General features: G+C 33.3%; 1 protein-coding gene across 1 annotated transcript in view; it reads right to left on the reverse strand.

Annotated features, from left to right (window-relative positions):
• Positions 1 to 255: 255 nt before the first annotated feature.
• LOC149772463 (uncharacterized) overlaps positions 256 to 20136 on the reverse strand; it is a 190323-nt gene continuing 170442 nt past the window's right edge. Inside the window, exons 23-25 of the mRNA XM_089947775.1 lie at positions 14014 to 14159; positions 13594 to 13761; positions 256 to 10229 (exon numbers count right to left, since the gene is read on the reverse strand). Coding sequence (XP_089803901.1) covers positions 10124 to 10229; positions 13594 to 13761; positions 14014 to 14159 — 420 coding nt within the window. The 3' untranslated portion in view covers positions 256 to 10123. The remainder of the gene's footprint in view (positions 10230 to 13593; positions 13762 to 14013; positions 14160 to 20136) is intronic.

Genomic DNA, 20136 nt, shown 5'->3' on the forward strand with positions numbered 1-20136 from the left:
TAAAATATAAAACAATGTATAAATTGGACATTTGCTTGTAATCTGTAAATGTAAAGATTTAGATTTATTTCATTTATTTTTAATATAAATAATGCTATTTTAAATTTGTTGCAACCCAGTTGTATACAATATAGATTTTAAATAATGTTTTTACATTATTTAACTTAAAGTGTAAGCAAATTAACTTGACATTTGAAGATGCTAACTATGTATGTAGAAGAAAAGAGGAAGATGAAAAAACACAAACATCAAATATTGAAGAAATAAATGTATTATTTAATTTCTTGTCTGGATCAAAAAATTATTACAAAATGAAACTATACATAGAAAATAATTTGCACTGATAACTAACAAAACACTTTAAATTATAAACTTAACATTTCCAAAGCAATAAATACAGCAAACAAACACTTTAACCAGTCCATTACCAGTAATTCTATTTTACAACAGTCTAAAATCCTGGGTAACAGTTGTCATCATTCAAAAAAGTGACTGAATGTCATTTATCTCCCATGTGACAGGGAAATCTTGCTTGCCATTTCTGTCCCAAGTGACAGGGAAATCTTGCTTGCCATTTCTGTCCCATGTAACAGGGAAATATTGCTTACCATTTCTCTCCCAAGTGACAGGGAAATCTTGCAATTTTGCATTGTATTGGTCTCTTTGTTTCAGGTCAGCTGTCTTGGGTCATCATGTGATGGTTTCAGGTCATAATATCAAATTATGCACTTCAATGCCATCATAATGTTTAGCATGTCTTTAGTGTTATCAGTAATGCACATCAATGATATGACAGTGTTAAACTGCATTATTTATTGTTTTCTATATTGTTTGAAAAACAAATGGCTGAGAACACTAATCAGTATAGGGTTGACAAAGAAACAAGGAAATTCCAGTTCTGTCATAACCTGTCATAAAATGATCACACAAAAGAGGGACAATAGAGAGTATATAACATAACACATACTTAGACCTGTACAAAAAGGCTGGTCAGTAACTTCGGATGGTGGTAATAAATTAATAGTGAATTTTAAAATGGTACTTATTGATTCAATATTTTGTGCTTTTGCTTTTTTTGGAATGTCATCATCAATTGAGTCACAGTTATTAAAATGTAAGTTTTAAAATATAAACAACATCTGTGCTTTACGTATGTGTTATTATTTTTCTTTATTGGAAATTTAATGAAAATGTTCAAAATTGTCCAAGACTTCACATATGGGTAAGTGCTTCCTATTTGATATACTTTATTTCTGCAGGCTATTAGTCTGTAATTCTGACATGCTTACTATTCTAATTCTAATAAACAATGGTGCTATATACATATTAACATATTCTAACATATAGGTAAATTATAGGTATTAACAGGTATTCTGACATAGGTAATGTATAGGTATTAGATATTCTGACTGACAGAGGTAATTTATATGTATGAACAGATATTCCAACTGACATAGTTAATTTATAGGTATTAATTCTGACAAAGGAAATTTATAGGTATTGACATATTCTAACTCACATACATAATTTATAGGTATTAATAGGTATTCCAATACTTTATAAGTATCAACAGGTATTCTAACAGATATAGGTAATACATTGGTATTAACAGGTATTCTAACATATATAGGTAATTTATAAGTATTAACATGTATTTCAACACAGATAATTTATTGGTATTAACATGTATTTTAACAGGTATAGGTAATGTATAGGTATTATCAGGGATTTTAACAACAGTAATTTATAGTTATTAACAGGTGTTCTAACAGACATAAGCAATATATATGTATTAACAGGTATTCTAACAGATATAAGGTAGTCCAACTACAAACAACATAGACCCCGATCTGCCATCACTAATGTGCCAGCACATCAGGGTCTATGTCATTTGTTCAAATACTTGATTCTAAAATAACATGTAGGCCTAGATCTGCCTGTGCATTATGCAATGGTGGATCTGGGTCTGTGTAATTTGCAGCTGGATTCTAATTATAAGCAATTATTGTTTTGGGTGCTAGTTTCAATGTAATTTGTAATGTAAAATTTCAGCAGTTAATCATAAACACTATCCTATCATGTCCAATTATCATTTCTCTGTACATCATGTGCTTGCCAACATTATTTTAGGTTAAAATTGTGTATTTGGGTGAATTCTACTGCACACATTAAATCAGTGGTCATGCTTTCCTCTGGAACAATGTGTCCTGAATGTGTGTGTGTGTGTGATATTAAGGATTACAGAATTACTAACACCATATTTTGGATTTAATGACCACTGGTACATACTCTGTTGTACAGACACTTCGGTTTAATGACCACTGGAACATACTCTGCTGTACAGACACGTAACTTTAATAAGCATTGGTAATTACTCTGTTATACAGACACTTAAGTTTAATGAGCACTAATTCATACTCTGTTATACCAACACTTAAGTTTAATGACTAATGGTACATACTCAGTTATTGGTACTTAGGTTTATGGACTGATAATAAACAGCCATGACAAACATATATATAAAAGCAGATGTCTACAAAAAATTTGAGAACTACTTTATCATAATTCAAATCTTTTAATATATATTCCCACAGAAGTCAGGTCCAACTGGAAACAAAACAGACCTTGATCTGCAGTTTGACTGACAAATCAAAGCAAACTGCACCATTATCATCTGTGCATTTCATACCAAACAGAAGTTTTCAGTGTAAAAGACAACCTTGCTCTCTGGTCATTTTCAATTCCTGGAATCCATTTTCAGCGAAGGGGTCAATGCACAGCTACACACAAATGTGCACAGAAGGCAAATACTACATCATCTGCTTCTGATATTTAGAACACTGAATCAAGCAAAGGAAAAGAATGATAACTACAACTTTGCCTTTCACCTGGATTTAAAAAGCAGTATAAATTCTATGTACATGTGTGCAATGTGTGTGTGTGTGAGATTTGGATTTTTAACGTAGCTTTAAAAAAAATTCAGTCATATCGCTATGATGTCTGCATTGTGGCAGTTTATAGTGATGTGTGCAAAGGGCTATGACTCAACTCTCAGCCTTATGGTAATTTATGGAATTATCCAGCAGTTACTGAATAGGATGAACTACAATAATGTGTTGTCTGAGGAAAATAAACTGGCCCATAGTATAAGCAATCTGGCTCTGTTTGCATGGAAAGTCTGTTAAGCATGAAATGCACAGACAATAACTGTATTAGGTCAGGTTAGAAATTATATATCAATGAATGAAATGACTAAGTTCTGTGCGATTTTATCACATTACAGATTTTCATATTTGAAATGGGGGGTGGGTATTTATGCAAAAACTATAGTTGCAAAGTCAAGGCTGAAGATTTTTAAAACATTATATTGACTAGCATATGACAGAAGTGCACACAGATGCAAGTCAAGGCTGAAGATTTTTGAAAAGTTCTATTAACTTTCAAATGAAAGAAGTACACACTGATGCAAGGTTAATGCTGAAGATTTAAAAAAAAAGACTCAAAACCTTTAATTAGGTCTTGTTTGATGAAGGAAATAAATACAATAAATGTTCATTTTATATAGTGGAATATATATTTTTCATTTACAAAGTGGAATATGTTTGACATTTGACATAGTGAAATATATATTTGTAATTTACATAGTGGAATGTATATTTGTAATTTACATAGTGGAATATATATTTGTCATTTACAGAGTGGAATGTATATATTCATCATTTACAGAGAGGAATACATATTTGTCATTTACAGAGTGGAATATATATTTGTCAATTAATTACAAAAAAAATAAATGTAAACATTCCAATTAATCAAAATATAGATATTTGCATCTGTGTATTTGTTGAATATCAAACACTAATACTTTTTAGGAAGATTTTGTACAAATGCATATGAATAATGTTATGTAAATTAAATATTCCATTATAAATAAATACTGAATATACTCATTTACAACTGCAACCTCCATAGAACATAATATACCATGACATAATGCACCATACCATCACACAATGCACAGGGTCTATGGAGTCTTTATGGAGCAATCAACAGACCAAAACAAGATAGACCCTCATCTGCTGGTGCATTATGCTGCTTGCAGTTGGATTCAACTTATAAGTGAGTATATACAGTACTGAAGAAAACTGTATATAATAAAGTAATTCACCGGTATAGATTCTAAGGATGCATATTTATTTTAATCCACATGTAGATAGAGACTAAGAGAATTTTGGAAATTGAAACAAAAGTGTTTACTATATGCTCATGCATTTAGTAAAACTATATAACACTATATACAGGTGATAATCTGTAAAGATACATATTTGATGCAATAGCATGATTAGGGTTTAACTACATTTTAATAATAAAGCTTTGAGAAGAAAAAAAACCTGCACCATAATTTGAGTATTGGTAATAAACAATTACTAAGTTTATGGTACAGACTACACTCACCCAAGTCCACCTGTAAATAACCTAGACCCTGCTCTGCTATTGCAAAATTCAACTGGCAGATCATGGTCCATGCTTGTTCTATTGATTACTCCTAACAAACTGCATAGACCAAGACTGGCTGGTACCTTATGCAATGGCAGATCAGCCTATGTGCAGTTTGTAGTTGGATTTGACTTATAAGAAAGTCCATGTGGAATGTATAATTTTAAGGACAATATCTGCAAGTCACACAACCACAATATCTGAATGTATTACACTCCTAGATAAGGCAGGCTCAGAGTAATAACATTAAGAAAATCATCCTTTCCAAATACATAGATAATGCTGCATTACATTATAAGGAAATTTATTTCATATTGACTTAAGAATGTACAAGCCCTTTACTTACATGTTCGATTCCAAGTAATACCAGGGGCAGTTTTGAAACATATAACTGAATTTGCCCTAACACTTTTAAATGAGAGGTCATTTTATTAATCTAGAATGATTTCTGTAAACTTATTTCCACTAAAAGCATTCTGACAATGTCTCTTGTACCAGTTTTATATATCACATTTATATTAGATAACAAATATTGTTTTAAAATAAATCAATTATACTTTTGTTAATGTCACTGAACATTCTTACAGTTCTATAAGGTAGTGTGCCATAGGGGAGGGGAATGGAGGTATTTAATTCATATAATTGCAGTATCAAATATATGCACAAATTTGCAACACAATAGATACAAACAAATTGCAAAATGGTACACAAATATTCTGCTACAAGAAATGATGCCCTCTAGTCATGATGAGAGAAACACTGCTTTATCACTGGCACTTAAAATTTTCACTGGCAGGATATTTTACAACTGAGATGTATGGCAATCGAAATGTAATTGATTTTGTAATGCTTCTCTGATAATGACATATTATAGAAATATGCAAATTATAACAAATTATCAAGGAAATAAGAAAATGAAATGAAAAGGCAAATACAATATCACACTTATCACTCAATAACTTGCAAACCAGATTATATCAAGGGGTCAGGCATGGATCACATATTTCCCTCAAAAATTCCAAAATAATTGGCCCCGATTGTTAAACATGAAGAAAATGGTGATAAAAAACTAGTACATAAAACTTTGATACATCTCTCATTTTGTCATTGAAAATGGCATCTAGTATCCAGAAATCTGATTCAACATCATAAAATTTGCAACTTTTAATAAGAAGTCACACATTTAATTAAGTTTTCTATAAAAATAATTCTCACTGCAATGTAAATAAACAATATTAAATGATATTTTGATCCATGAAAATGTCAATAATGCCTATATGTGGTGGCACTTCAAAAAACAAATGCCAATTAAATAATTTTTGTTAACTGAAATTCATGTCTTAGTTTATCTTTTAATTAAATTACAGCGTAATCTTCACAGATACTCTATGCCCTATTGTAGTCAAATGTGAAAAGTGTTAATCTTCCATCACAGCTATGGCTATGTGCATATCTTAGAACCTAATTAAGTACCAGCTGTTATGATCTCTTATTTGCTGTAGTGTTTGATACATGTTGCAATAATTACTTGTAAACCTGCTTTGTATTAGTTAAGTCTTTTGTCTAAAATCAAATAAAGGGAGTGAAATAATAAAATAAAAATTAAAAGGCTTGTAAATCCTATTCGTGCAGGAACTAGCAGTCATGGTAGTGTGTAAGGTCAATTAATTTCAATTGCCCAGTTGAATATTGTTATAAATATTATCATTTTGGTAACATAATTCAAGTATCTAACAGTAATCAGTTGTTGATTACTAATTTACAAATGTGATCAATGATAGCAAGAGAGGCAAAAGGAGTACTAGTTGCACGAGAAGCATTGTTTCATAACATATGGTCCATTATCAAATGAATCAGTGATAATACTGGAATATATCCACATTCACGTGCAAAATGCCATAACATCATACACACTGTTTTTGGAGATACACATGAAACCTCAAGGAGTAAATGTTTTTAACAATCTTTCAAAGGTTGGTTAATTTGAAAATGAAGGTAATTTAGATAGAAAAGTGAACAACATGATTCACAACACAAATACAAAAATAAGTATGAAACCATATAACCCTTTACCTCATGCAAGTGTCTTTTGATGCCTCTACTCCATTCGCATGGAAGCACCTTTTGATGCCTCTACTCTATTCGCATGGAAGCGCCTTTTGATGCCTGCTGTAAACATCAGTCATTTTGAGCTGGTTTTTGTAGCACCACCTTCGGGGAAAACCCCCTATTAGATACTACATTCATTTCTGCGAATGACAATTACGTCAGATCATGTGGTCACTGTTTATGCACTGGTCGATATCTGCTATTTAAAGTAACTGGGTCATAATCTCCACTTGCCAAAATGGCGGTCGCGGATTTCATTCAGTACTTACAAAATTTTCATGATTAGAATCACAACTATGAAAGATTCAATAACTTAGGTAAAGGCTCTGATATTGATGTAGGCAGCAATTAGTTTTGATATATTATCAAATTCAGATGACTTAGTGATGTAGACACAGACGAAAAACCATAAATTTCGAGTATGATAAATGGCAGCTACAGTTGGTCATGCAGCCTCACTGACATTACGTTGAATGAGTTCTCTCAAGATTTTAAAGCAGATAAAAAATTCTTCCGTGAAAAATAATTACACAGCTGTAACAATCGGACTTTACTCTTAAATTTTTCCACATATAATAGATGTGTACCAAAAATGAAAAATGGTTAAAATTGCTGTTAAACGTAGCATACACTACATTGCTTAACAGTTCACAGGCATGCCGATACGTATGCGGTCGACTAGGTAACAGGTGTTCTATTTATAGCACGCTGCACTTTGTCACTATGCTCTATGAGGTAAAGGGTTAACAGTGCAGAACCCACATCTTTTCTGTCAATATCCAGCCAGGAATGCATCACTTTCTTATATTTTCAGAGGTACCTTGGTAACTCAAACCCTCACTCAAACTACAGTCTGTGATTTAGAACCCCATTGTGAGTTTCGATGAGACAGGTGTAATAAATCTATAGGCATAACATAGAAATAAGGATTTGTTTTACCAAACAGAACTTTTATTTTGTATGATCTAAATTTAAATACTCTATTTTCATTGTATAAACCTGGTAAAATGTGTAGCTAAATCACTTTTAACACTGCATAAACATGGTAAAATATGTAGCTAAATCACTTTTAACACTGCATAAACATGGTAAAATGTGTAGCTAAATCACTTTTAACACTGCATAAACATGGTAAAATGTGTAGCTAAATCACTTTTAACACTGCATAAACATGGTAAAATATAAAGCTAACTCAGTTTAAATATTGTATAAACTGGTAAAGTGTACACAGTTAAATGAATTTTAACACTGTATAAATTGGTAAAATAGATAGCTATATCAATTTAAACAAAATGGGAAATAAACAGTGAAATACAGATTGATATAACTGTAGAAGTGATCTGAGAACCCCCCAATACACCCTCTTGTTTACTGCATTTTTTATTTTACAATGTTTTTATGGTATTTTAATTTTGCACTCAACTTAATGTTACTGGACATTATTTCATGTGATTAAATTTATAATTATAATTTACATTTAACAAACTTCCATGTATATTTTAATTTTGCAGAAAACTTAAATCATATACACTGCAAAAATAAAAATCTTATGAAAATAACTAATAGTTCCTAACAGTAACTGTACCTCATGCACAAGTAAGTTATAGTAATCAGTAAGTAGGTGCACGACAATAATACTCAATATTGTGGTAATTGCAACTCTATGATATTTAGTCATATACCTGTACATAGGTAGCAGGTCACAATGACCCACTTATGCAACCATGAACTATTTTAACCTTTCAACTGTTTAAGAATTATAAAAGAATCATTTTGACCTGGTTAATAAGCATACTATATGGTAGGAGATAAAATATAGTGAAACTCATGTAATTGTGCCATGAAGGAAACAAAACATTTGTATCAGATATGGCAGTGAGCTGTAATGCAACTCTCTCAACATGCTTTTTCACTTAGATGTGTGTACTATATATGGGCTGCATTCAGTAACATTTAAGTGTCTGCAGCAGTAGGCTAGCAATAATTTCATTGTCCAGGCACCTGCTAAGGAGCACCTGTAGGTAATTAAAGTTAACAGTTAAGAGAAAATATGTAGCAAAAAGTAACTTAAAGCAATTCATGTAATTTTTACTCACAAAGAGGCAAGGAGAACCTAGGTGCAACCATTTAATTTATGCCACTTTTATGCATCATAAAGTAATAGTAACCTACTTCCGAACTCTGTAACATCAACATCGTTTATGACAAACCAAAACCAATTGTAATACAGCAAAGGAGAATGATGTATTTCTACAATGTACTAAAGCATTTAGATTTTCTACTCATGTAAAAAATACAGCAGAAAAAAAAATCAACTTTTGAGACCTGATTCCTTGAGGCAAAAAATTACTGCTTTCTGAACCAGATATTGAACCTCCGCTAAAGAGTATATAACTTTGAAATTTGGAGTAACAAGTGAAAAATAATTATAATTTCCACTCTGAATTTGCACATGTGCTGCCAAAACAGCCAAATGAACACGTCTTTTATACACCTAAGCATCTGGCTAAACCTAAAAATCTCTCAGAAGCATATGTTTGGATGCAATCAGAAGTAACATAAATATGCATTCCTTATCCTCATTTCTGCCAAATATGAAAAGAATATCCAGGGACAATGAGTTTCAACAACTTTTAATATTTCAAGGTCATTGCATATTTGGACCTTAGCTTACTTGACATTTCAACTAAATATACATTATATATGGCATGTAATATTTATTTGTCAATCTTTAATGATCCAAAATATTTAAATGCTATGAGAACTTAATGCGTGTACTTGTACACTATTTTAAAAAATTCCCAAGAAATGACAGGCCAATGAGTACATCCAAATGTCTTCAGCAATAGCAAATGGTCATAATGTTTGCCACACTGAACTCAGCCTGGTTCTTTGTTGTACAAGGCATGTATACCCAGTGGCAAAATATTACAAAAAGGGAACCAGACAAAAGTTAATTAGTACACACAGGCCATCTGTAGGAGTATGGATTATTTCCATTATACAGATGCTATGATGGTTTAAATTTGGTGACCACAATATGCAATGGCCCAAAATACCCAGAGGCAAGATTCGACATCTTCCATTGTATTGGTCAACTCAGAAAGTATTAATCAGGACAATTGGAATTTGTTCAAGACAGCTGCTGGTATAACAGAACTTCCATTTGATACTAAGGTATTAACATCACTTAGGCTACTGAACCGTCTCCATTGTTTTAATGACAAAAGGTTCAGTTTAGTGCATTCAATCTGTTCTCTCTCTCTCACACACACACACACACACATATACACACACACTGCCAATCTTGTCTTGCCTACATGTATAATGCACAGCTATCCTTTTTAAAGTTTTCAAATTGCTCAGGCTGTCAATATTATTTTAGTATAAGCATCAAGAAAGTATTGGTTCCATACATAAATGCTTTCTTTCTATTAAAACATAACTATAGGATGTTAAAGCATTTATATACTTGATTTTTAAGCCTATTCTGTGTCTCAAACAAATATTCTAAGCATCAACAAACAAGTTTTTCTCCCACTTTTGCCTCAACAGGTCGATGTCTTGACACTGTACATGGTTGAAGATTATTTTCATTCATATGGGCAATCAGATGTACAGGTCTGGAATGAAAAAGAAATCTCTTAATTATTAAACTTAGTGCTAAATTTAATTAATAAACTTAAAGGATAAATATTCTTTGGTTACTCTATATGCATCTTTGCTAGCCAAATGTAAAAACTATAAAATTTAGCATATAAAACAATAACAAAAGCAAACAATGGTAAAATAATTAAAATGATAAAAAAACTACTTATATAAAAACTCTGATATGTTCTAAGCTGAAACATCATCACAGGAAGCATCCCAGGAAGAAATGTTGCCTCCATTGGTCACATTTTACAACATACAGTATGGTACTTCAAGCCTATTCTACATCCCCAAGTCTGCTGCCGGCATTGTTCAAATAACAAGGAAAACTCATAAACCAGTCTGTATTAATTATAAATGTTTGGGGAAATGATGCATGCATCGTGTCAAATGAATACAAATTCAAATGGTTCCAGTAACTGTGACTCAACTGTAACATTTATAATAAGTTCAGTTTTCTAAATTTAATTTATTAAAGATGATATCTTATGAAATATTTATGGTAAAATTTGAATAAAAATTAATTGTATATAGTTAAGAGCTAATACAATCAAAAATAATTTTAAAAATATTTAGATTGGTCTGTACTGTGCCAGTCTTAGCTAAGGAAGTATTTCCATGTAAGGGATATTACATAGAAAAAATAGGGAAAAGTAGTTTTTCTTTAATAATTTTTATTGCAGTCACTAAGAAATCTTTGATATTTTACTTCCAAAATAAAGAAGTCTTTTTCTTACTGCAAGTGCAAGACAACAACATTTGATTAAGGTATGTGATTTAGAGAGGGACAGTGCTTGTGATCTTTGGCCTTTTGATATCAATTGTTCTTTCTTCACCCCTAATGCAAAATCTGGTTGGGGTATGTTGTCAAGAACTAATATTTATATGCAGAAACCAAAATGGACTGCTGAATGGATGGATAGACCAATGAAAAGACAAAGAGTCAGACAGATAGACAATGTCCTAGCATGATAAATTTCCCTTTACAGCAGGTGAGTAAAACTTAAATTCATATAAGTTGGGCTACAAAAATTGCACTTTTTCAAGGCTTCCAATAGCAAATAAAAATTAAGACTGGAAAAAACCCCACTCCAATCAAAGCAAATGGACAGTACTGGAATGAATTTTCTGAATATGGGATCTTATCACAAATACATAAAGATAATAAGTCTGCTTTTGAAAAATTGATAATGACTTTGCATTATGACCTCAATGATATGACATCACTTAAAATGACATGTGAGTTATGTTTCTTATCAAATACTCAGAAGAAGAAGCTCAATACAGTTTTGATATAATTGTTAAACAAGATAAATAATCCAACATCTCACAAGTAAATTATCCTTTAGTGCCCCAAAAATCAGTTTCATGGAAGAGAAAATCGTTTATAATTAGGTAGAAGTTTTATTATTATATGTTTTCTCCCAAAACATTCTTAATGTTAAAAGTGTAAATATGACATATTTGTTGCCATCAGGCAGGGATGGCATTGTCAGTCAATATGGCTATAATGATTTAAACAAAATTACTAAATAATTATACTGATTATTCCTCAAGTTGTTGTCCTAAGTAAGGATTTATGGAGTGGTGAACTAAATATGATATATTTTTTCATGGATTAGATATTTTTTTTAATGAGTTTCTTTTCACACCTGATAATAAAGTTTAATATATTTCCCATCAAGCTACATGATGCATGGGATAAATGAAGGGCAAACAAAAAATTAATTTGCCTCAAGAAACAACAACTAGTTTTAATATTTGTACAGATGACCTGACTTTACATTTCAAAAAAAACTTTCTAGCAATAGCAGACAAAATAAATGAGGATTTATTACAAATATTTACAAGTAGCCAGCTCTGTGGATTATGAATATGTTTCTATGTTGCCAATTCAGAAGAATAATTAAGGAGTTCAAAGGGTTATACCTGCTGCAATTTCTAAGGAGGTAGTTTCCTAATCTGCAGTGATTTTGTGCTTCTGTTAAAGATAATTTGGGTGAAACGTTAGTAGTAGGGCAAATGTGATCATATGCAATCTCTAATCAAATGTTTGACAGGAAACATAAATGATCACCTAATGAAACCGTTTATGATTAAAGGGAGATAACTTCAGTCACCACATATCTTAAATACATTTTGAAAACAATTATTAAAGGTGAAGCCATGAACAATATCAAAATACATAACTATTTAATGTACCTTCAGTGAATTATAAATACATAACAATTTAATGTACCTTCAGTGAATTATAAATACATAACTATTTAATATACCTTCAGTGAATTATAAGCCATTATTTTTATTATATTAAATACAAAAACATGAAGCACCGAAATGAAGAAAAGCTACCATTTTTTATCCTTAACTCCTTATCTCATGCAAGCGCCTCTGGATGCCTCTACTCCATTCTCATGGAAGTGCCTTTGGACGCTTCTACCTGATTCACATACAAATGCCTTTTGACGCCTCTACACCATTCCTATGGAAGTGCCTTTTTGATGCCTGCTGTAAACATCAGCCATTTTGAGCAGGTTTTCAAAGATCTGCCTTTGGGGAAAACCCCCTATTAGATACTACATTCATTGGTGTGAATGACCGTTACATCAGATTACATGGTTACTGTTTATGCTCTAGTCGAAATCTGCTATTTAAAATGGATGCCGCAGATTTCGTTCAGTACTTAGTCGAGTTTTCACAATTAGAATCACTGAACTATGAAAGCTTTAATAACTTAGGCAAAGCTCTGATATTGATGTAGGCAGCAATTAGTTGTCATAAATTATCAAATTCAGATGATTTAGTGATGTAGACACAAACTTTGAGTATGAGAAATGGCAGTTACGGTTGGTCAAGCGGCTTCACTGAGTTGATGGTGAATGAGTTCTCTCAAGATTTTTTAAAGTACATAAAAAAATTCTTCCATGAAAAATAATTATACAGCTATAATGATCTGATTTACTCTTAAATCTTTCCATACATAATATATGTGTACCAAAAATGTAAAACAGTTAAAATTTCTGTTAAATGTGTATGGAGTCAAATAGGTAACATATCTTCTTTTTATAGCACACTCCCCTTGGTAATTTTGCTACATGTCGAAGGGCTAGAAAGCAATACACTCTATGTGGTAAAGGGTTAAGGCATGGCACTTTACTCCAACTGCCTTCACACTAAATAGCCTACTTGTGTTGCTGTGTCATAAAACACCAAACCAAGCCAAAAGAAACCAAACTTAAAAATAATGATGACAAAATGGCAGCAATGTCAGTCTGAAAAGTGATATGTGTGTCTAATGCAACATACTGATGAACTGAAAACAAAAATTAGACTGACCTTTCATGAATGATTACATTGATGATTTCCCCTGTAAATTTCACGTCAGAGTCTTGTGATCCACCAATAAAGAAGCTATATTTGGCATCATCTGTTACAAATACTGATCCCCATAATGATGTGGGGTATTTCAATTTAGCACTTTTATTCCCAAGGCTGACTGTCACACTGCAATAAAACCAATCATTTGCATGTTACATATTGTTAGTAACAGAGTCAAAAGCTAGTAATAAAGATCTGATATATGATACCTATATATATATATACCTACAATATAATTATACCATATCTGTCATTACTTGTACATTAATTGACATCTAGCTCTCTCTCTTTCTCTATTTATCTATTGGTCTATCAATGCTTAAGTCCACATTGCCTCTCATAAAAAAATGTAGAAATCATCAAAGTAGAGATTCCTACCTTCCTTTGCCATCATCTTTTACACCAACAATCACCAAGTCCCCTGCCTCAATACTGTCATCATATTCAAGTCTGTCATTTACATCACTCACTGATTCAGAAATATCAATCCCAGCTGCATTCAGATTGAAAGTTGTGCTAAATTTCTGCAAAGCACAAATTACACAGTGTATAAAGTGACTGACATTGCTTTAGAAAAGGATCATACTCTACATAAATAGATGAACATTGCTACAGAGAGGGCTCATACACTGCCTATTAAATAGACTGACAGTGCTATTGGAAGTGATCATACACTAAAGAGACTAACAATTCTACAGAGAGGGATCATACACTGCATCAACAGACTAACATTGCTATAGAGAGGTATCATACACTGCATAAATAGACTAATGCTTCTAAAGAGAAAGATATCATTCACTGCATAAATAGACAAAGATTGCTGCAGAGAGGGATTATATACTACGTTAATAGACTAGCTGCTTTTGTTATAGGGACCATACAGTTTATAAACTGACTGACATTGTTATAAGAGTCACACACTTTATAAACAGACTAACATTTTTAATTGTAGAGATCATACACTGTATAAATAGACACATTGCCTTGGGATCATATAGAGATCATACACTGTATTTTGGGATCATATAGAGATCATACACTGTACAAATACAGTGGTCCCTCTTTTGCTTTAAATGATCACTCCTTGGCTCTCCACACTACATTGTGCTCTAGACTAAACAAACTGGGACTACATTCATCATTACCTAAATTTAAACAGAAGCGAAAAATGAAACGTTGTTTCAAAGCTGGCTGGCGTAGAACAGGAAGAAGAATCCCAGTTATCTCCCTTATTTCGGCACAACCATTTTAAAAAAATTTGACCGTTAATTTAGATAACCTAATTCAAATCCCTATTAATTTGTCAACCTTTGTGTCAACTATCCATGAAATACCTCTGCACATTGCATTACTCAATGCCCAGTCAGTAGGACCACCGGAAAAGCGCACAGAAATAGTTAATTTTATCAACAACCAAAATGTTGACATATTTTTCCTGACAGAAACATGGCTAAAAACATCTGGCGATGAGCCCAAGTGTGCGGATCTAACACCCATTGGCTACTCCATCAAGTCGTTCCCCTGTAATTCTCGCGGATGTGGAATTGCTGTCATCATAAAGAACTCCATGATAAAGTGTCTTAACTACACCACAACATTCAATTTCGACCACACATCGTTTGAACTAGTCCAAACCACACTCACACTGGAGCAATGGTCAGTCCATTTTTTCTGCCTATGCTGCCCTCCTCCTAGTAGAAAGAACAAGCTGGCTGACTCTCTCTTTTTGGAGCAGTTTCCTCTCCTGGACTATGGAAATTCAATAGGTGGCAACCTGATTATTCTTGGAGATTTCAACTTTCACTTTGGCTGATCCGGAAACTCAAATACATCAAAACTCATAGATTCCATTAATGTTTTCAACCTCAAACAGTCAGTTAACCAACCCACCCATAAACATGGTCACATTTTAGACTGGATTCTTCATAGACCTGATGATAACATTATACGGTCCTCCCTGGTATTTCATGACCTTGCATCAGATCACCTCAGCATTATATGCCATCTTGACGTATCAGTCCCTAACCCTCCACCTTTATCTGCTACTAAGAGAAACCTCCATATGATAAATAGAACCAACTAATGCATGACATCCAAGCCAACCTAATAACTTGCTTACCTCCTACCGCAGAACAACTCGATAACTGTCTGCGTTCATTGCTTGACAAACATGCCCCAGCTACCAAGTGCAGAGTATCAATTCAAAAGTGTTCTCCATGGTATAGCAGTATTAGGGACCAGCTTCGCACTGCTAAAAGAGACCGCTGTAAAGCTGAGAGGCTCTGGCTTAATTCCACCAGACTCACTATTCATAAGCAAATCTATGAAGTTGCTAAGAAGAATGTCACAAATATAGTCCATGCAGCGAAATCAGCCCACTATGCTACTAAGATCATGGAAAGTTCCAGCTGCAAAGAGCTCTTCAAGATTACTAACAAGCTAATGTCAAGGAACAAATCTACACCACTTCCAACTACCTTCTCTCCAGTCGACCTTCCGGACATGTTTGCAAATTTCTTCCGTGACAAAGTACAAACCATTAGAGATAAGCTCGACACCACAATTTCAATTGACTCATCGTCACCATACAGTAGCATTTGAACATGTCTCTATGGATTTCGTACATACAATCCTGATGAAGAGTGCACCAAAGTCATGTGAACTTGATTCAATTCCAAGATCACTGCTGCTTGAGTGCTTAGATCCAGTATTGCCTTCACTAACTGATGTTATTAATACCTCTCTCTCATCTGGGGAATTCCCATCATTTTAACAAAACTGCCATTGTAACGCCTCTGCTGAAGAAACCAACACTAGACCATAATGATTTAAAGAAGTACCGCCCAGTTTCTCATCTCCCATTCATATCAAAAATCTTAGAAAAGGTTGTTCTATCCCAGCTTGTATCTCATCTAAATTCAAACAGTCTTTTTAGCAATGTACAATCCGCACTCACCCTTGCCACAGTACTGAAACTACTCTTCTAAAAGTAGTTTTAACGACAGTCTCTCTGGGTTGGATAGTGGAAAGATTACAGTCACCCTCCTTGATTTGTCTGCAGCATTTGACACAACAGACCATGATATATTACTTCACCATCTCCAGCATGTATTTGGCATTCATGATACAGCCTTACTGTGGTTCAAGTCCTACTTGGTCAACAGGACACAAATTGTATCTGCAAATGGAATACACTCCAGCCCAGTTGACCTATGTTGTGGTGTTTCACAGGGGTCTGTTCTTGGACCTGTTCTCTTCATTCTGTACACTCAGTCACTCTCAAGTGTCATAGATCATCATCCAGTGTCTCACCAATTGTACGCTGATGACACCCAAATATACAAATCTAGCCACCCAACTGAAGTTGATGCTACCATCCAAGGTGTAGAGAGGTTCATTTCTGATGTGAAATCATGGATGACATGTAACAAGCTGCAAACGAATGATGATAAAACTGAGGCCATTCTGATCACAACACCAAGACTTTCTCATTCACATCCTTTATCTCAAACAATAAATATCAGCAGACCAACATTAAATTCACACAACCAGTATGAAACCTAGGTGTTACTCTGGACAGTACTCTCACATTGCACCAACATGTCATGAACATATGCAAGGCTGCATATCTTGAGCTGAGACGCATCAGCTCAATTCGCAAATATCTTTTAGTTGATGCCACTAAAACACTTGTGTGTTCATTAGTACTTTCAAGACTGGACTATTGTAACTCAATTCTGTCTGGTTCATCTCAATATCTACTCCAGAAACTTCAAAAGGTTCAAAACACAGCTGCTCGGATCATATTTAGAGTACCATGATCAGAGAACACCTACCCGCTGCTCTGTACCCTACACTGGCTATCCATTTGATCAAGAATCAAACACAAAATTTGTTCTCTGTGCTATGTTTCACTGTCGGACTCTAGTCCAACATACCTATCTGATCTCACCCATGTGTACACACCAGCAAGATACTTACGCTCATGTTCTGACAATCATATACTATTATTCCCACTATGAAAACAAAGTCATATGGACAGTGTTCTTTTGCATACCAGAGCCCAAGAGCAACGTGGAATGAATTAATTGCCCATTGAACTTAGACACAAAGACACAGTGATCACATTCAAGAGTGCTCTCAAAACTCACTTATTTCGACTGCAAGAACAAACTTAAAGACCTAATAATGTTTTCTACCTGAAATATTCTCAGCATGTTTTTTTATTTTTTAATGTTTTGCTTATTTCATGGTGTTTGTGTTTGTAATAATATTATTATGTTTTTTTTATCTTACAGGTGTTGTCTAATGTTGTAAAGTGCTTAGAGCTTCTAAAGATTAGGCGCTATACAAATTCCTCACTATTATTATACTGCCACTCCTTCTGTACTGGTAAAGTGGCCTTATAAAATGGGGAGAGGGGCTTTCCAGAGAGGGGCTATATTTGAGAGATGTGTATGTATATGTGTATATAGTAAGAAAGCTACATATAACCTGAAGCAGTTAATATCTTCAGTTAAAAGTAGCATTAATTATTAAAATGTTCTTCTTGTCTTAAAAACAGTTATTTCAAGGTAACATAAATTGATAGTTCTTATTCTTAGGCATGGAATGTGAGTGGGATATTGTTGGGATGCGCATTACAAAACCATTCAAAGACATGTTTTAAATCTTGGTACATATGTTGTTTCATATTTAAAATAATTATCTTTTCATTTTCTCTATTTCCCTGCTGCTAAAGAATATTCTCCTTATCTTTTATGATCTTGTTTATTTGAAATGAAACTTGCCCACATAAAATCTTTTGGCAAGTGAACTCTCCCCATTGTCATCAAGTTGCCTAAATTTTAATTTTCCTTCGAAAGTATTATTTCTTCATTTACGTGATGACATGTTCAAGTTTTGTAATGATTTATTCCTATTTTGCTAATTGTACAATACTGCAATTTAATTTTCCAGACCAAACTTTCGAAAACAAAAAGCCTTGTTATAAAGGAAGTGATACATGTACAGTCACATGATCTTTTGGTCTTTGGTATCCTGTTTTGTTCAATGTTAATTGTTTCTGTGTGTGTGTTAATCCACAAAATCTATTGTTAGCATATCTTACCATGTTATGATCTTGACAAATTACGTCTGATTGTAATCATCAATTAAAAAAAAAAATCTGATGTGCAAAGCCCAAAGCTTTATCATTACAGTGCTGACCCCATTTCTATCTAACCATGTTATGATCTTGACAATTATGTCTGGTCGCAATTGGCAATTAAAAAAAAAAGATGTGTGAAGGCCAAAGCTCTATCAAAACATTGCTGACCCTATTTCTATTTTTCAATCTGACCATATTTATGATCATTAGACAAGTACGTCCAGTTGTAATCAGCAATTAAAAGAACAAGGAGTGATGGAGAAAGATCAGAAACATCAAAACATGTTGGAGACTGCAGTAATTGCTGAAAATACAATATATGTTTATATGATATAAATCAGTTGTTCTGAAAGTGGGCGGTACTGCTCCCTTGGATGTGGTGGGGTTTCATGATGGGGGTGCTAATGCTGAATAATGCTTTTTGTGGCATAATGTCAGGAGGGCGCTGAGGATAACCAATGGGGCGGGTGACCAAAAAAAGTTGGGGAACCACTGACATAAATGCTTGAGGTTACATGGGGGACTAAAACACACAAGCACAGTTTTTAGTTTTCAGAAAAACATGTAACTAGATCTAATACAAAACACCACATAAAATGTCTTAAAATATATTTGTGGATAATAAGCAGCACAAACTAAGAGGCTTCAATTAAAACATTTCCTAATACCTAAATTTTATATCTTAATAGCTCTGTTTTAAAGTGCATTATGATAGATGTGGTCTGGTATATGCTTCCACATTAAATCTCTTGTCAAGTACAGTCTTAGGCATCACTGTTCTCCCCAAACCAAAATGCATGCTTACCACAAGCTAAGTTGCGACAAGCTTATTGAAGTTGTACAAGCTAGTAAGAATGCTTGCACAAGCTTGCAAAAGAAATTTTTCCTAGTCTGCAAGCTCGCAAAATCTAAAGTTCAAGCTTGCACAAGCTTGCAAAAGGAATCTCTCCAAGTTTGCAAGCTTGGAAAGTCTAAAATTCAAGCTTGTAGAAGAAAATTTTCCAAGTCGGCAAGCTTGGAAAATCTAAAATTCTACATGAGCCTGCACGCAAATTTGCAGTAATTTAATCAGTCATTAAAGTTTAAAGTTGGCAGCTAGCTATAGCTCCTGCATGAGATCAGGCAGTACCTGTTGAAATGTTGAAAATACATTTTGACTATATGTCACGTGCTGTAAGAAACAAGTTAAATTTAAATGTTATTTGGTTTTTGATTCATAGCATCTAATAATGCACTCTAGTTAAATATATGTATATATATTTTCAATTCTTGCAGAAATGCTAAACAGTTGTACTTAGCTGCTACATACATAAAATGTATTATTCCAACATTTCTCTGTCTGAACTTAAACA

This window comes from Sinohyriopsis cumingii, unplaced genomic scaffold (assembly GCF_028554795.1).
Source record: "Sinohyriopsis cumingii isolate HCF-2022 unplaced genomic scaffold, ASM2855479v2 utg001460l, whole genome shotgun sequence".
Lineage (NCBI taxonomy): Eukaryota > Metazoa > Mollusca > Bivalvia > Unionida > Unionidae > Sinohyriopsis > Sinohyriopsis cumingii.